This window comes from Lytechinus pictus, chromosome 1 (assembly GCF_037042905.1).
Source record: "Lytechinus pictus isolate F3 Inbred chromosome 1, Lp3.0, whole genome shotgun sequence".
NCBI lineage: Eukaryota > Metazoa > Echinodermata > Echinoidea > Temnopleuroida > Toxopneustidae > Lytechinus > Lytechinus pictus.
Window position 1 is genome coordinate 31,396,577 of NC_087245.1, and position 15,924 is coordinate 31,412,500.

At 37.6% G+C, this 15,924-nt stretch overlaps 1 protein-coding gene across 1 annotated transcript in view; it reads left to right on the plus strand.

Annotated features, from left to right (window-relative positions):
• Window positions 1-15,924, plus strand: part of LOC129265730 (suppressor of tumorigenicity 14 protein homolog) — a 48,052-nt gene that overhangs the window by 9,832 nt on the left and 22,296 nt on the right. The window contains exons 5-11 of the mRNA XM_064100393.1: window positions 2,115-2,144; window positions 8,181-8,333; window positions 9,041-9,235; window positions 9,907-10,029; window positions 12,650-12,754; window positions 14,477-14,572; window positions 15,254-15,364. Of these exons, the coding sequence (XP_063956463.1) occupies window positions 2,115-2,144; window positions 8,181-8,333; window positions 9,041-9,235; window positions 9,907-10,029; window positions 12,650-12,754; window positions 14,477-14,572; window positions 15,254-15,364 (813 nt within the window). The remainder of the gene's footprint in view (window positions 1-2,114; window positions 2,145-8,180; window positions 8,334-9,040; window positions 9,236-9,906; window positions 10,030-12,649; window positions 12,755-14,476; window positions 14,573-15,253; window positions 15,365-15,924) is intronic.

Genomic DNA, 15,924 nt, shown 5'->3' on the forward strand with positions numbered 1-15,924 from the left:
GATGACCACCACATTTATGGATACCACAGTGGATATTATCACTCCATAACGTAGGTATATTTTGCACTTATACCAGCAATAATTTTTTTCAGGTTATTCGAATCTTTTAGACGAATATAGACGTGCATGCTTATTTATTACTACCTTGATAGTGATATCCTTTTCATTCATTCATTTATTCATTCATTCATTCACTCACTCACTCATTCATTAATTTATCGATTCATTTGTTTTTTTGTCACATTTATTATGTATTCATTTATATATCCATGCCAGTGAACAATTATCTCATTCGAAGCTTTTAGCTGTAGATGCTCTTACATATATATTTCAACTTTATAATATCTTATTTCAATGATCACTATCATGGACAATGGCCATTTGTAGGATTTTTTTTGGGGGAGGCAAATTTCCGCAAAATGTTCCAGAAAACCGAGAGAGGGAGAGAAGCAACCGAGCTTCTTTTTAATAACAAATTGATGGCCCTAGTACACACTTTGTGTAGAATCTGAGTGAACTATCAATAAAATTAGGGGTTTTGAAGACTTTTGTTGGTGTCACGGGAAATAGCCCGTCAGTGCGAAGCGGACTGCCGTGCATTCTGTAAATTCTGTTTTGACAAATAGATTTGGCCTCTCCTTTTATAATTGTATATTTTGGGGGTATATGGTCGCACAGGAATGGAGAATGGACTACTCATAATTCAATAGACCTATAGAGTCAGGTCATTGCACAAGTACAGAAAATGAATAACAACATCGTTAAACACACAAAACGCCCTCGCGTAACAAACTTCCACAACCTATGAGAAATATCTCCACCGGTTTGGGCAGTGCTACATGGGGATGTGCGGACCCCCCCCCTCTCAGATTGATTTTAAGGTAGTCGGGAAATAAGCCTTGAGAAAGAAGGGAAAGGGAGAAAGAAGAAGAAGAATAAAGAAGAAGAAGAAGGAGGAGAAGAAGAATAAGAAGAAGAAGGAGAAGAAGTAAGATGAGGTAAGAAAGAAAAATGATGAATGTAATAAAACGAAGTCTTTGTCATACCCCTATGACCTCCCGTCCCCCCAAAAAAACAAGACGTCGACTTTACGTTGTCACCTCCCCCCCCCCCTCCTATCAAAATATCTTTGCGTCAACCTAGGTACTGTTGTTCTCCCAAGTATTTTTTTTGTCATATGATATAATATCGAACACCTCCAAAATATTCGTATAAGTCCAAGTTGGGGGTAACCTAGTCTACAAATGTAGACCACATCTGCAGTGTGTACCACAGCTGATTCAACGAGTCTGCATAGCAGACTAGGTCTACTCTGGCTGCATCGCTCGCCCATTCAGGCTGGTTTGTTTCGCGAACCAGCAGCAGCGCGCTTCGCGCGCAGAGATCCCACCTCACGAGCCATTCAGAGTCTGCATAGCAGACTAGGGGTAACCAGGGGCTGATATTATTTTGTTAGACTATCGAAATCTACTTGTACCATTCTCATTTACTTTATCGCTTTATGATCGTGTGTACCTATGTTGTTGTTTCTACAATATCTATTTAAATGCCAGTGTCTTCAGAATTATCCAGAATTTTCTGTCTTACAATTTTCCTTATTCTATTTGTTTGTAGATATAGTCATAGGGTCCTTTTTCCCCGTGATCTTTTAAGTTTATACATGGATGAATGTGTCAAGTATTTGCCTATTATAGCAGAAATGATTTTTTTTCAGCCAGACTTTAGTTGTTTTTTTTAATTTCCCAAATCCTAAAACAATTTAGGTAATTTGTTTGGAAAGTTATTGTTTTCACCCTGATCGAATTAAAATTGTATAAAATTATGTGACTACATATGATTTTGATTTCTTTTTCTTATATTTTCTGCATTTTGTAAGTTTCTGGGACTGAATAAAAACTTTGACAGGTATTTCTTAATGTTTGAAGTTCAAAAGGATTTTCTAAGTAAATTATTTCAAGCTGTAATTATAATGATGATTGTTTGGCATCTTATAATTTGAAGTGATTGTTATCATCATTGTGATTTGTAAGGGTTCAAGCATTTATCATTGATAATTTTTCTGATATCTCTGATACTTTTAATCAATGTTGAATTACATTCTTTTTCAAATACAGCTTGCTTGATGCCACAGAATGTTTCCGTTGGTAAGTTAAATGTTTTTGTCTGTACCTGGCAAGCAAACTTTCATAATTATCATGTAACGTTGATTGGATTTTGTATTCTTGGCCTTTAAATGTTATGAAATCATTTATTTTATAACCTTGTTATTTTACATTTTTATCGTCATTACTATCGTTATTTTGGTGGGTTTTTTTTTCTCGAGGTGGTGGGTCTTAAATTAATTTTTCAGCATGCTATCTCTGTAGTATAGGAGTAATTTTTTTATTAAAAAGCCATTGCATGAAACAGTAGGGCCTTTTACTCAATAATTAAATAGCTTCACCCGTCAAAAAAGAAATATATTAATCTCGTATTATTGTCAATAAGTAAAGGGGATTTGCATTTCAAAAGGTCATTGAGCGTACATGATTTATAAATACACTTACCACAATAGAGTGTCTGTGAAACGCAGCAAACAACGACCGCAATAATTTTCCACGGTTTTGACGGAATATACATTCGATTTTACAATGCAGGAATTGGACCGTAAAGATCTCTGCTTGTAAAATTCCTCGGCTTCAAGTCCAAGAACAAGCAGGCCTGAAAAAAAAGAAATTGCAGGGTTGGTGTGCAAATTTTAAGATTTGATATAATGGACTTGTCGTTGGGGCAAAACTGACGATTAGGGGGGACATGGGGTATGGGCCCCGGCCAAAGAGAAATTATTCAACGAAGATTGATATGGGGGGGGGGTAAAATGTGAAGTTTGATTGATTATAAGTCGAGTAGCATTCAAAATAATGCGAGCTTGAATTATATATGTACAATATAGGCCTAATCACCAATACGTAAATCTGTTCTGCTTTTGAAAGAAATAATTTTAGATACAGATTTCGTTATATCTAGTTGAGCGCAATATGGTGATAGGGAGGCAGTTTTATTTTCCACTACTGGGATGAGGGGGGGGGGGGGTGGTTCCGTGAATCATCCCCGGAAAATAGGTTTTTAATCATTAGTATGCAAGGAAACTTATCGATCAGCGAGAAAATTTGGATTTTCAAGAGGGAAACCTATAGTATTCTGAAAGTATATAACGGTATGAAATCGGCTAATCGGATATTATATTTATTGTCGTCAAAGCATGTAGTGGCATGCCCTTTCTGGAAAATGAATTCCAATTTGATTGTATGCGAGGGAGCTAAGCGAACGAAGAAGATAATTTGTTATTCTAAGTGGAGAAACATAGCGTTTTGAATATCATTTCCTAACATTATTATTATTATTTAGCAAGTGCACACATGGTTATTGAATACTGTCTTGATTTGAAATTATTGAGAATGAATGCTCTTGGGTTTAGTCAGTGAAGAGCCGGGAATATCAACCATGATAATCTTTTAGGTAAACTCAAGTTTTATGAGGGATTGATGGGAAATCATGGAAATGGTTTCATAGCTATTTAAGTAATAGAAATGTTAAAATGATCGATGGATCACTGTCATCTGAAAAATCCATCTCTCATGAGGTGCCGCAAGGATCCATCTTGGGTCCGATCCTTTTCCTTAATGACTTACCTATGTTACGATAAATACACCTTGACGCAGGTGATACCGTAGTCTATTATTCTGATAAAGATCCCATTTAAGTTCAAACTACTACAACATGAATTAAATTCTTTGACAAAATTGAATGTGGCAAAATACATTCTTAAAACAAATCAGTCAAACTAACTAGACCAGTAGTCAGCTGGGTGCAACTGATTTTCTAGTCACATTTCTGACAAATATTCTAGTCGGAAATAACTCTGTTCTAGTAAAATACGACTAGAAAATAGTCAAATATGACGAGAATAACAGTTGCACCCAGCTGACCCTATCAAGTAGTCATTTTTTACTGATTTGTTTTTAGAGTGTAGATTAAAAAGAAACTCCACCAAAACTGTATGTTTGTTGATTGGTACAAAACGTATGATTCAGAAGCATGATACATTAAATCTAAAGGGTATTACTATTGATTTTGAACTAAAATGGAATGATCATGTTTTGAACCATTGCAAAAAAGTCAGTAAGATGATCATTTTTTTTTGGTAGACTTAGTTCTTTTTTAATGAGTCAAGTTTAAATCTTTTATGTAAGGCTGTATATATTGCCACATTTTGACTATACGGACATAATTTGGTCTTCTGCGACTAATTTTGTTTGAGTATGTTACAAAAAATGCAAAACCGTGCAGGTATAGGATCATTTTAAAATCAAAACTGTCAGAGCACCGACCAGTACATGAAAATCATTATACTCTAGGCTGGGAAACTTTACAGAAACGTCAATTCTTTTATATAAAATATTCCATGATATGTCGCCTGGGAAATTTTTAAGACATCGAGATACCATACTCTGAAACGTAATGAAGTTGTCTTGCCCAAACCTAATACTGAAAAATGCAAACGTTCATTTCAATATCGTTGTGGAAAATTATAGAACAAAGTTTTGTAAATAACCGGTAAAATGTAATGGTGGTTTCATGCTAGTACTGTCCGGGGGGGGGGGGGGTAATGTGATTTAGCACCGAGAGTTCATTCATCTATTCTTTTACATTTTTAAAATGATTTGTTCTATATGTATTTATTAGCAATTTTTCATATTGTAATATTAATTTAATCAATTTATCTATATGGACCTCGGGGAAGAACAGGTTGGCTATTATAGCCAATCTGAAACGGATATATAATTTTGTGATATATAATTTTGTATTACATGCATTGTTAAGTTTGATTATTGATACATTGTTATATTGTATATAATCATTTGATCATGTACTGTTTATTTTGTTTATATTTATGTATTTATAAAAATTGTGAATAAAACCAAACCAAATTAATATAGAACCCTAGACTTTTCATGTTTGAAGTCAGGTTCCTTAGACCACTCGGCCACGACGCGACGCCTCCACATGTAAATGCAAGCTCTTCCATTAGCAAACAACCGGTATCTGACTGATAATAAATACAGGCCTATTTGATAGCAAAAATAACAATATTCCGCTTTTATATCAGGGGCCGCGGAAGCGGGGGGCTGGGGGACTTCAGCCCCCCCCTCCCCACTTTTATCCCAAAACCGTGTACAAAAACGTAAAAATTACCATAATTTTATGATTGTGATTGCTTGCATGGTAAGCCCCCCCCCCCCCACCACTTTGAAAATCGTTCCGCGGCCCTTGTATATAACGCTTTTTATACCAAAACGACGTCTCCAAGCGCTTTTACAGATGTGCTTTTACCCCTGCTATCGGATCCTGGCTTGTCCACTCACACAATGCATTGACTTTTATACATTCCTTGGGGAGCATTCTAATAAGTTAGTTTCAAAACTCAATTGCTAGGCATGCTACCAGGCCTTCGCATCCTATTTCTATTTTGATATTTTTGTAATTTCCCTCATTTTTTTCTTCATCTAATCGGTAAAGCTGTGGTCACATCCCGTCGTACTTGCACGTGCACGCAGTCTACGTGCGAAAACGTGGGCAAAAATCGGGAAATTCGTACGTCACGCACGTGGTGAGTACCGACTCGGTACGGATTTGGCAGTGCGCAGACACGACGCAGAACTTTTAGTGCAGGAGGAACTTTCGCTGCGTGCAGGCTACGTTCGAGCTACGGATTTGCCCCACGTGCGCGCACGCACGCCCTCGGTACTGCCAAAGTACGCACAACGCACCGACTCCGTGAGACTTTTTAGATATTCGCCGCGGCCACTTCCTGTAACGAAGGTGCACTTAGCAAGTGTGCGTTGCCGCACGGATAATTGCGTGGCCCGTGCTTACTCGGCACTTTCCCAATCTAATTATTCAAATGAACGTGAAGAACTCACGTGCACGTGCGGAGTAAGCATGTGATCAGCACTTACAACGCACGTTGTGCTCAAATATAAACAAGAAAACACAAAGTCATATTCTATTACCATGTTCCACATAATGACCTTATTCTTATTTATTCACACACTATATAATACATGAATTTCATGAACTATGTCCAAAATTTATTATCATGAGTGCTTGAAGAGGTTGTAGAATGTAAAAAAATGAAATCGAATCGTGTATCATGAGTTCAAACAAAGACAGTGGGAAACTGTATTAGTCCGCCAAATAAAATAAAAACAAGAATTAAAAAAAAAAAAAATCATAGATTTCTATGAAATGAAATAATGCTTATTACGAGTTCCTGCGTTCACACAACGAGATCCTGCCATGGTATTCGTCCGAGCGGGGAACTGTAATAGTTCGCGAAGTAGTTCCTTAGGGGTTTTCCTTCCCTCGCAGCCCGTTGGCCGACCATCTGGTCGGGTTCGGTCATCTGTACATCATTCCTCCAGGCCCCGGGGATTACCTTGCCATCCGCATCCTCACGGTCCACATTCACGTCAGTTTGTCCGGGCCGGTGCTTTCGAAGCAAATTGTGAAGGATGATACAACCCAACAGGACGCAAATTCCGTTGTTAGGCTCCATCTGCAAGGTAGTCAAGAGACATCGCCATCGATGAGCCAATATCCCGAAACCGTTCTCTACGACACGACGAGCCCGAGAGGTCCGATAGTTCATTACCCTCTCTTTGTGTATCAGGGCATGGCGACAATATGGCTTCATCAGCCACTTTCGAAGGGGAAACGCGTCGTCGCCCACTAGGAAATTAGGAAAATTCTGGTCGTCACCTGGCAGTGGATCCGGTGGTGGAAATCCAATGGTGGTTCCCTCAAGTGCTCCCGGAATGCTCCCCAAAACGTGGACTGGTTTAACACGCCTGCATCTGAAGAGGAGCCGTTGGCCCCAATATTGCACCACAAGAAGGAATAGTTAGAATCCACGATTGCCATGAGCACCACAGAGCAGAACCACTTATAAGAGCGATTCACTCGTCCTGGGTAGAGGGCATGGTGCGCATCTATCTCCTTATATTCCTCGTATAGGGCGGTGCAAACTTCCGGTACGAACGTGGATATACTATTGTGTGCCACCCGGAAGTCATATGCAAGGGACCTGCTTCCCGTTGCCAAAAAAGCGAAGAGTGATGGCGAGTTTTAGGCCAGGTTCCAAGGCGCGGCGACTCCTGAAACATTGAAAGTATCTACACCATTGATATATAGTCAATATGTGTAATCACACGTAAAGACAATTCCTTCTTTTTTCTAAAAGGAAAGGCAACCCCCTCCCCATAATGGAGAATATAAGTTTTAATTGGCATTATAATTGCAGTTAGTTTTGACCTTTTCTATTCAAGAAGGATTGCTTCAAAACTGTCAATATTCTTTATTACAAAATTAAGGAGTTAGAAGTAGCGAATGAAATAATTGTTTATAACCCGTCAAGTAATATTTGCCGTCCAAGTTATCGATTTTTATAAAGGTGCCACGTCTTGCTCATGCCCTGCCACTTGAAGCTGCTCTTGCAGTATCAGAAGTATCTGGAGTCTCTGTGGTAGAAGAGGCGGCATTTTGAAGGACGTCAGAAGATCAATCTCTATAAATATACCCCACCACATAGGGGGGAGGGGCTTACGTTCATCGCAAGTGCATGCAGTTGCAACCTGCGCGTAAGTAAGGACGGCGTACGTGAGCAGCACGTGTAAGTACGGCCTCCATTCCAAAATGTGTCGAACGCACGGAGATCGTACGTTGTAAGCAGGTACAACTCACTCCACACGTGCGCGACGTACATTGCACGCAATCGCTCACTGCAAGGCGTGACACGCGGGCAGCGCACGCACTACGTACTTACACCTTGCGTAGTCGTACGAGTGACGTGCGTCGATGCACTTGCTCCCTGCGTTCGCCACTTTTCCCTACGTTTTCAGAAAAACGCAGCGACCGTAGCCTCCCCCAAAAAACGTACGGCCAAAAAACCGTACGGCGGCTTGTGACCAGGGCTTACCCTAGTTGCCTTGGTCATGTTGGTTATGTATAATTACTGGCGTTTCAAGCAAATCAGCAATTCAAGACGAAACTGTTGATTTTAATGACCTGTCCCTCTCTCTCTTCCTCTCTACCATTCCCGCTTGATCATGATACATTATCATTCAATTATCAATTTACAGAGGAATTTGACCTGGTGGTCGGCGAGGTACTAAATGTGACATCACCATGTTTCCCCTCCGAGGACGACCTCCCTCCAGGCACGACCATGGTGTTCAACGCTCCAGAAGGATACAGGGTCAAGATCTCTTTCAGCGAGTTCAGATTCGATCCATGTAAGTCACACAAAAATGAGTTAAAGAATGATAAGAAATCAACAATCTTTCATGTCTTTATTCATTGTACTGTATTTCAATATATTTACATTCCTTCACCGTTAATTTTTATGAATTGATAAATGTATAGATGGGTTATAGATACCACTTCAATAACAACATACACCCCAATAACAAAAAGAGGACCATATAATGACATTATTTTTAAAAATAAAAAGATAAAAAACAACGCAACGAAATTTTTAGACAGAATGAGAATTTTTAGTGATCAATCTGGAAAAAGCTTTATCGATTTATCGAAATAGGAGTCGAAACTAATAGAAATAATTCAAGCATTTAGCTTTTTAAATGAAGAATATCCGGGGAAACATAATCATCTATATATATTAATAGGGACGATTTTTTTTAAATCATTCGATGTTCATTGCATAAACAAACAGTGATTTTTCGTCTGAAATACAACCGGGGGGGGGGGGGGCTGCCGCTCCAGCCCCCCACCTTTTTCCAAAACCGTGTACAAAAACGTATGAACATCTGTTTGTGATTTTTTGCATGTTCAGCCCCCCGGCTCAGCCCCCCTCCCCCCTTGAAAACCGTTCCGCGGCCCCTGGACTTCAACGCTGTTTCAGTGAACTGAGTTACTTTTTACGACATTGGCAATTTAAAAAAACTTATATTTTCATCCTCCCTCTCACGTGCCTGGACAGATGGACTGAATCGTATTTGGTTAGGTAACGGTGAAGTTCCTAGGTCCTCAGAAGGGTTCATAGGATACTTCCAAGGCTACGATCTCCCGCCCGACGTGGTGTCTGCCGATAGCACTATGTGGTTGATGATGTTTTCTCCTTATGATTACATGAATGCTGCATTTGAAGCCGAGGTATCTGCCGTCACCGATCAAGGTAAGGGTACTTCCGGAGAAGAAAACAAAACCAGGACGGAAGACAAACAGGCGAGGATGGAAGTTTTTTATTCGATCTGCGCATGCTTATTCGTAAAGAAAGTGCATGGACTGAGCATGTGTAGATCTTGAACCTTCGTCCTCTATGATTTCTAGCATAATGATAATACTAAAACGAATGTGCTGCATAGTTTGAAAATGAGTACAAAGACCCCTATTTCGATGTTTTGATCTATTAATCAAACCTTCCTCTACTTCTTTGCAATTTGTGAAGAAAATGACATTAATCTAAATGAAGTAGATAATGTTTGTACTTTTATAAATTTTATTCGAAAATTTACAAGTCTTTGTAACTTTACGCATCATTTTGTGCAAACGCGAGAACATCATCATTCAACATCTAACGAATGTTCTAAGATTTTGATTGCCTGAATATATAAAGTCCCGCCTTAGTTTCGATTGGCGAAATTCCGAGCTCAATAATGAAAAAATAGGGTCCATGGTTTAATAATTTGACCTAAATAAGTACAAAAGCAAATCTGTGTTAAGTCTTATGTGAACTGCCAGAAAGTGTCTCACGACTGTTAAGTTCCTTAATTTCCTTTAAAAAATATTCGCTTTTGATCTGCATTCTGCACCCGCCTCCCTTTCTCTCTCTCTCTCTCCGTACAGACGCCCAGATAAACTGCCCAGGTACATCTCAACAATGTCGGTATGCTTTGATGTGTTTCACTGAAGAAGAAGTGTGTAGTGGAGAGTCCGACTGCCCAAGCGGAACCGACGAAATTGGATGTGGTCAGTGTTTACATTTAAATGATCGTGATTGAGCAAAACAATGATGTTGTTTTGTTTTTCACATTTAAAGCAGTTTCACTTTATTATTATCCAGCAACTCTCCGTCTGATTCGAAAGCATTAGTTGCCATAAATGCATCTGCCCACAAAAGAGAATAAACTTATCTTAATCGTGATTCAGTTTAATTTGAATAGTGTTTTTATTCAGGAGAATTCAAAATTCTGTTCGTTTTCCTTTTCTATATTGTTTGTGTGTATGTTTATTTCTCTTGAAGCGCCATGAGCACCGAAAGGTGGACTTGTGCGCTATATAAGTAGCCATCATTATTATTCAGTAAAATAGTAAATATAAGACAGGGGCGGATCCAGCCTTCGCCAGTAGTGGGGCCCGGATTTTTTTCCAGCCATATTCCCCGGTCGCCGGCCGCTCGAAGATGATTTCTGGTTTCTTTGAAGGGGTAGTCCTAATAGTCACTTCTTAGCTTTATTCTTATAAATAAACATAAATATATGATATCATAATCCTTGTTTATATAATGCGAGTGCGAAGCGCGAGCTATTTTTTGGGGGATCTTATGTATTTTTTCCTAAAATTTCGATCATTCTGGGCAATGTTTGTTATCCTGAAAAAGATGTGTATGCAAATGAATAATTACTACGAACGTGAAGCGCGAGCAGAAATGAACTGATGGAAAAGGTATCTGTTAAAAAGAGCTTGCAGTTAGCCATGAAGACGTTACATATTTTAAAAATCAAATAATGCGAGCGCGGAGCGCGAGCTGAAATTTTTTGACAATTTTACCTAAGGAATGGAAATTCTAAGCTCTTTTTGTAACTTGAACAAAATAGGTATATGACTAAACAATTGATGCGAGCGCGAGCGAAAAATTTCGAGATTTTGACCTACTGAACGAGATCGAGACACTCTATTCAACTTTTGTAGATCATGACAAAGATGAGTAAGTGGGGATCATCCTTACATTAATAATGCGAGCGCAGAGCGCTAGCAGAAAAATTTTATATACATTTTGATGTGGTCGAAAATGTACCTGTTAAGTATTGCTTGCAATTAGCCATGAAGACGTTACATATTTCAACAGTCCAATCATGCGAGCGCGAAGCGCGAGCTGAATTTTTTTTTGACATTTCTACATAAAGAATGTAAAATTTCAATCAATTTTTGTAATCGTGAACAGGATAACTAAACAATTGATGCGAGCGCGAAGCGCGAGCGGAACAAAATCGAGATTTAGACCTAAAAACGGGACACTCTATTAATGTTTTGTAAATCATGAAAAGATTTAGATAAATAGGGGATCTTCCTACAATAATAATGCGAGTACAAAGTGCGAGCAGAAAATTTTTGATATTGTGATCTGAAACTGGATAATTATTTAAATAGAGAACAAGTTGAGTATCTGAATAAACATGCGCGCGCGTTTTTTATATTTAGACCTAGAATCTAGGCATTCTAAATGCATCTTTTATCATGAAAATCAAAGCGAGCGCGAAGTGCGAGCTTAAACTATTTGATATTCCGATCTGAAAAAAGGCAATTTCAGCTCTATATTTCAAGCACTTTGTAGGAAAATTGTGAGGTGGATATGGATCGCAATTAATAAAGAGCTGATATTTTTAATTATTATTACTTTGAGTTTTAACATAGGACCGGGACATCCTTAGGACATGCATATGAAATGATAGCCTATATCTTCATATTCCTCTTGCTAAGCGCGAGAGGAAACAAAAGGGACAATATGATTATTAAATTAATATTTTATTCATCAATGCCCAATGAGGGCGCAAAATCTGATGATATTATGGCCTGAAAACCGGACATTTCAAGCACTTTTGTAATAAAAAATTGGATGCATTAGTTAATAATATTTTAACTATTAATGCGAGCGCAAATCGCGAGCCAAATTTTTTGATAAATTTTCATGAAAAGGGGATTTTAAGTATTTTGTTGTATAATCAATATTGAGACATACATAACTCGCCAATCAAAATACGAGCGTGCAGCTTTGCTGATACGTTCTGACAATCTTACCTGAAAAGGGATATTTTGAAAACTTTGTTGAATACACGAAAATAATAGCCTATAGGTACCTGATAAATCAAAATTTGCGAGCGCGAGCAGAAAATGTTAATATTCAGACCATAAAACTAACATTTTACAGAGCACTTTTTAAAAATCAATTTGTAAATCACACAAAATATTGAAAGTTCGATTTCCGAGGTGAATATGTTTTGTATATTGACTTCCAAACTTGATATCTAGACTCCATATTGAAGAAAATTTTATATACATGAAAGATTCTTTTTATTTTCCAAGTCTTCCCCTCATGTTATTTATATTCACTTGTCTCCCTCTTTCTTTTTCTCCCCTTTTTCCCTCCCTTTTCCCCTTTTTTTTCCTTCTTTCCCTTTTTTCTTTATTTGCTCCGCCAATAGGGGGGAGCCGGGCCCCCCTCCTGGATCCGCCTATGTAAGATAAACCATGGTAAATGTTAATTAAGTCAGTATATCTGGAAATACTGTATAATATAAAAATCATTCTATGCTTCGTCTTATTGTGAGGACTTTACTTTGACCTGTTTTTTTTTCTTTTATTTGTTTAGATTGTTTGAATGCCCGAGATATCAAATGTCCAGATGGACAATGTATCAAACGTGACCAAATGTGTGACGAGTTTCCGTCTTGTGACAACGATAATGCCAACTGTAGTAAGTTCGTTTGCTTTTACAACGAAATCGTTTAAATTTATCATCACTGGGGTATAGATGGGGGCCTTGGGGAATATTGATTCCCCCCCCCCCGAAAAACAGAAAAACATTCACGATTAAGAAAACAAAAGAGTAAAGGGAAATAAAATGAAAGGAGAGGGGTGAAACATGAGGTCAATGACGTCTAATGCCAATTCGTCCAATTGCCATCTCGTCTACTATCATTTGCTCTACCATCAGTTCGTCCACTCACCACAAGGTCTACTTTCATTTAGTCTAATGCCATTCCGTCTATTAACCAGTTGATCCAATAGCAATTTAGTCCATATACCATTTGGTATAATTGAACTTAAGTGTTAATCGGTGCAAAATGAATGAAAAGAAAATTGGTATAAGACCATTTGGTTCTTAGACGAAATGGTTATAGACGAACTGGTGATTAGACGAAGTGATGATTGGACCAAATGGTTGTTAGACGAAATGTTGATGGACGGAATGGCATTAGACTAAATGAAGGTAGACCATGTGGCGTGTGGACGATTTGGCAGCAGTTTACCAAACATGACATCATTTAATGAATATCATGTGAAAATCTATCAGGAAATTCGATTGTGTATTGAAAATGTCAAAAAAATGTCCCATACGCCAGTCTGACCCCTCAAAATAGTAGTAGTAGAAGTTACAATAGTAGTAGTAGTAGTAGAATTAGTAGTAGTAATAGTAGTAGTAGTAGTAGTACTAGTAGTAGTAGTAGTAGTAGTATATTTGCATACTAATGAGGGCTTTGGTGGAGCTGGACCCCCTGAAGAAAAATAGTAAATTAATATAAACTGTATGATTAAAAAATAATTTCATAGTATTTCTACGTTTCAAGAGAATTTCGTTGAATGTTCAATGTTTTTCAATTAATGTATACACCAAAGCTATGAAATCATTTGTGTATAAGATTTGCTCGCTCTCTTTCATTTTCTTTTATTTTTTTCTCACTTATTGCAATATTCTTATGAGAAACTAAATTGTCATGATGTACTACCCTATCATATGAACATGAAATTGGATATAAAAGAAATCTGCCTGTCTTCATTTTTTTTCTATATATTAAAAAAAAAGTATCATTGTGGACCTAACCCCTTTTGCAAGTAAACTTAAATGAATCGAATCTCTTTTGATTAAAAAAGTGATTTTTCTTTGCCACTTTTATTCACGTTTTCATTTGAATTTCAAATTTTCTTTGGTATCATCAGAGTGACTAAAAATTTAGAGGTTTAGAGACAAAAAACAATAAAATTTATGAAAAATGGACCTAACCCCTTTTGACAAATGAGTTCTTTAGAAGAGTTTTGTTGCAAAAGGGGTTAGGTCCACTCCAAGAAAATAATTTTTTTTAATTCTCCCATATTGTAATATTCTTAAGCGAAACTGAATTTTCATGATACCCTACCATGAGAACATAAAATTGGGTATAAGAGAAATCTACCTGTCTTCATATTTTTTATGATATTCTTTTCCAAAAAAAACTGTGTTGACCTAACCCCTTTTGCAACTAAACTTAAATGGACCTAACCCCTTTTGAAAAAAAAGTAATTTTTCTTTGCCATTTTAGTTCATTTTTTAATAGGAATTTGATGAAAAATGGACCTAACCCCTTTTGCAAGTGAGCTCTTCAAATAGTGCAATTGCCATGATTTGCATTATCATGATAATTTATTTTTCTTTGTGCAGCCTTTCGGTGTCCAGAAGGATATAACATATCCACGTTACTATTTTGTGACAGTGTCAACGACTGTGGGGACCATTCAGATGAACAACAAAATTGCGGTAAGCCTTTCCCAGAAGTCTTTTATTTTTGCACAAAATAATGTCGGGCCCAAATTTTCCAGCAAAATACTCTAAATAGACTTCCTTTCTAAATGAATGTAGCAGTATCTTCTTTAATGCAGGTTCAATCGAAATTATTAACAGGTCTCTGAAGCCCGGCGCGCACTACGCGATCGGGGTGGCGTTTTATCAGCCTTTTATTATCTTACAAGTTGTCACCTCTGTATGGCAACTTTCCTTGGTTCTGATTGGCTGAGAGACTGTTACTATGGTAACTGTCGGATAAAACTTCTTTGTCGGATAAATTATCCGAATGGCCCTTTCTTAAAACACCCCCCCCCCGAAAAAAATTTCAAACCTGTAAAATCTGAATAAGTGTCGAATATTGCTATGAAAGTATCAATCTAAATTCTAGTCTGCGAGGTTTATTCTTTCTCATTCTGACATTGCTTTGATGTTAATGATGCATTTTTCCATTAAATTTATCCACTCTGCAAAATGATAATAACATCTATATATATATAATTTTTTATTAGTTTGTAGAAAAGAGGGGGAAGATATGAAATAAAATAAATCTCAAAATCAAATCAATGATCAGTAAGTGTAAGAGACTGAAATGCAATAATATATTTACACATTTTTTAATTAAACATAATATGTGTTGGTCTTTGTGATTGCCAGCTTGTGACCACGAGAATCTTCACTTATGTGGGAGTGGGGAGTGTATCTACGATTACAATGTCTGTGATGGCGTATCGCAGTGTAGTAACGGCTCCGATGAGGAAAATTGCGGTAAGTAGATAACGACGATGATAACCACAATGACAGCGACGATGATCTCGATTATTAACCAACCTTTAATGATTGTGAACATCCCCTCAGACTTTTTTAAACTAACCAAAAAGTTGGTTAGAATATTAACGACCAACTGTCGGTTAATCAAGTACTTGGAATGTTCATGTTCGAATTTCTCTACTGGTTAAATGTCTGAGAGTGCAGTGGGGTCGCCACCCTTCTTGGGGTGGGAGGGGGAGATGAGGCCCTTACTCTCAATGAATCCCCTGTTTGTGAGTAATTTAATTGGCGAGAACGCCTTGTCTCACGGTGAGCATGAAATTATGTGAAGTATGATGACAATGATGGTTGTGACTGAATATGACGATGGAATTTGCATTTTTTGAAAAAATACAATATATGATTCGTGAGATGTCTCTGAATATTTCACTGACAAAATAGGTCAAACGTGTGGTCTAGTGATTAGAGCTTTGGACACATAATCGCAAGGTTGTGAGTTCAAATCACAGCTCTGCCATTGTCCCCACTTTGATTGAAATACCCGAGAGTAATATATG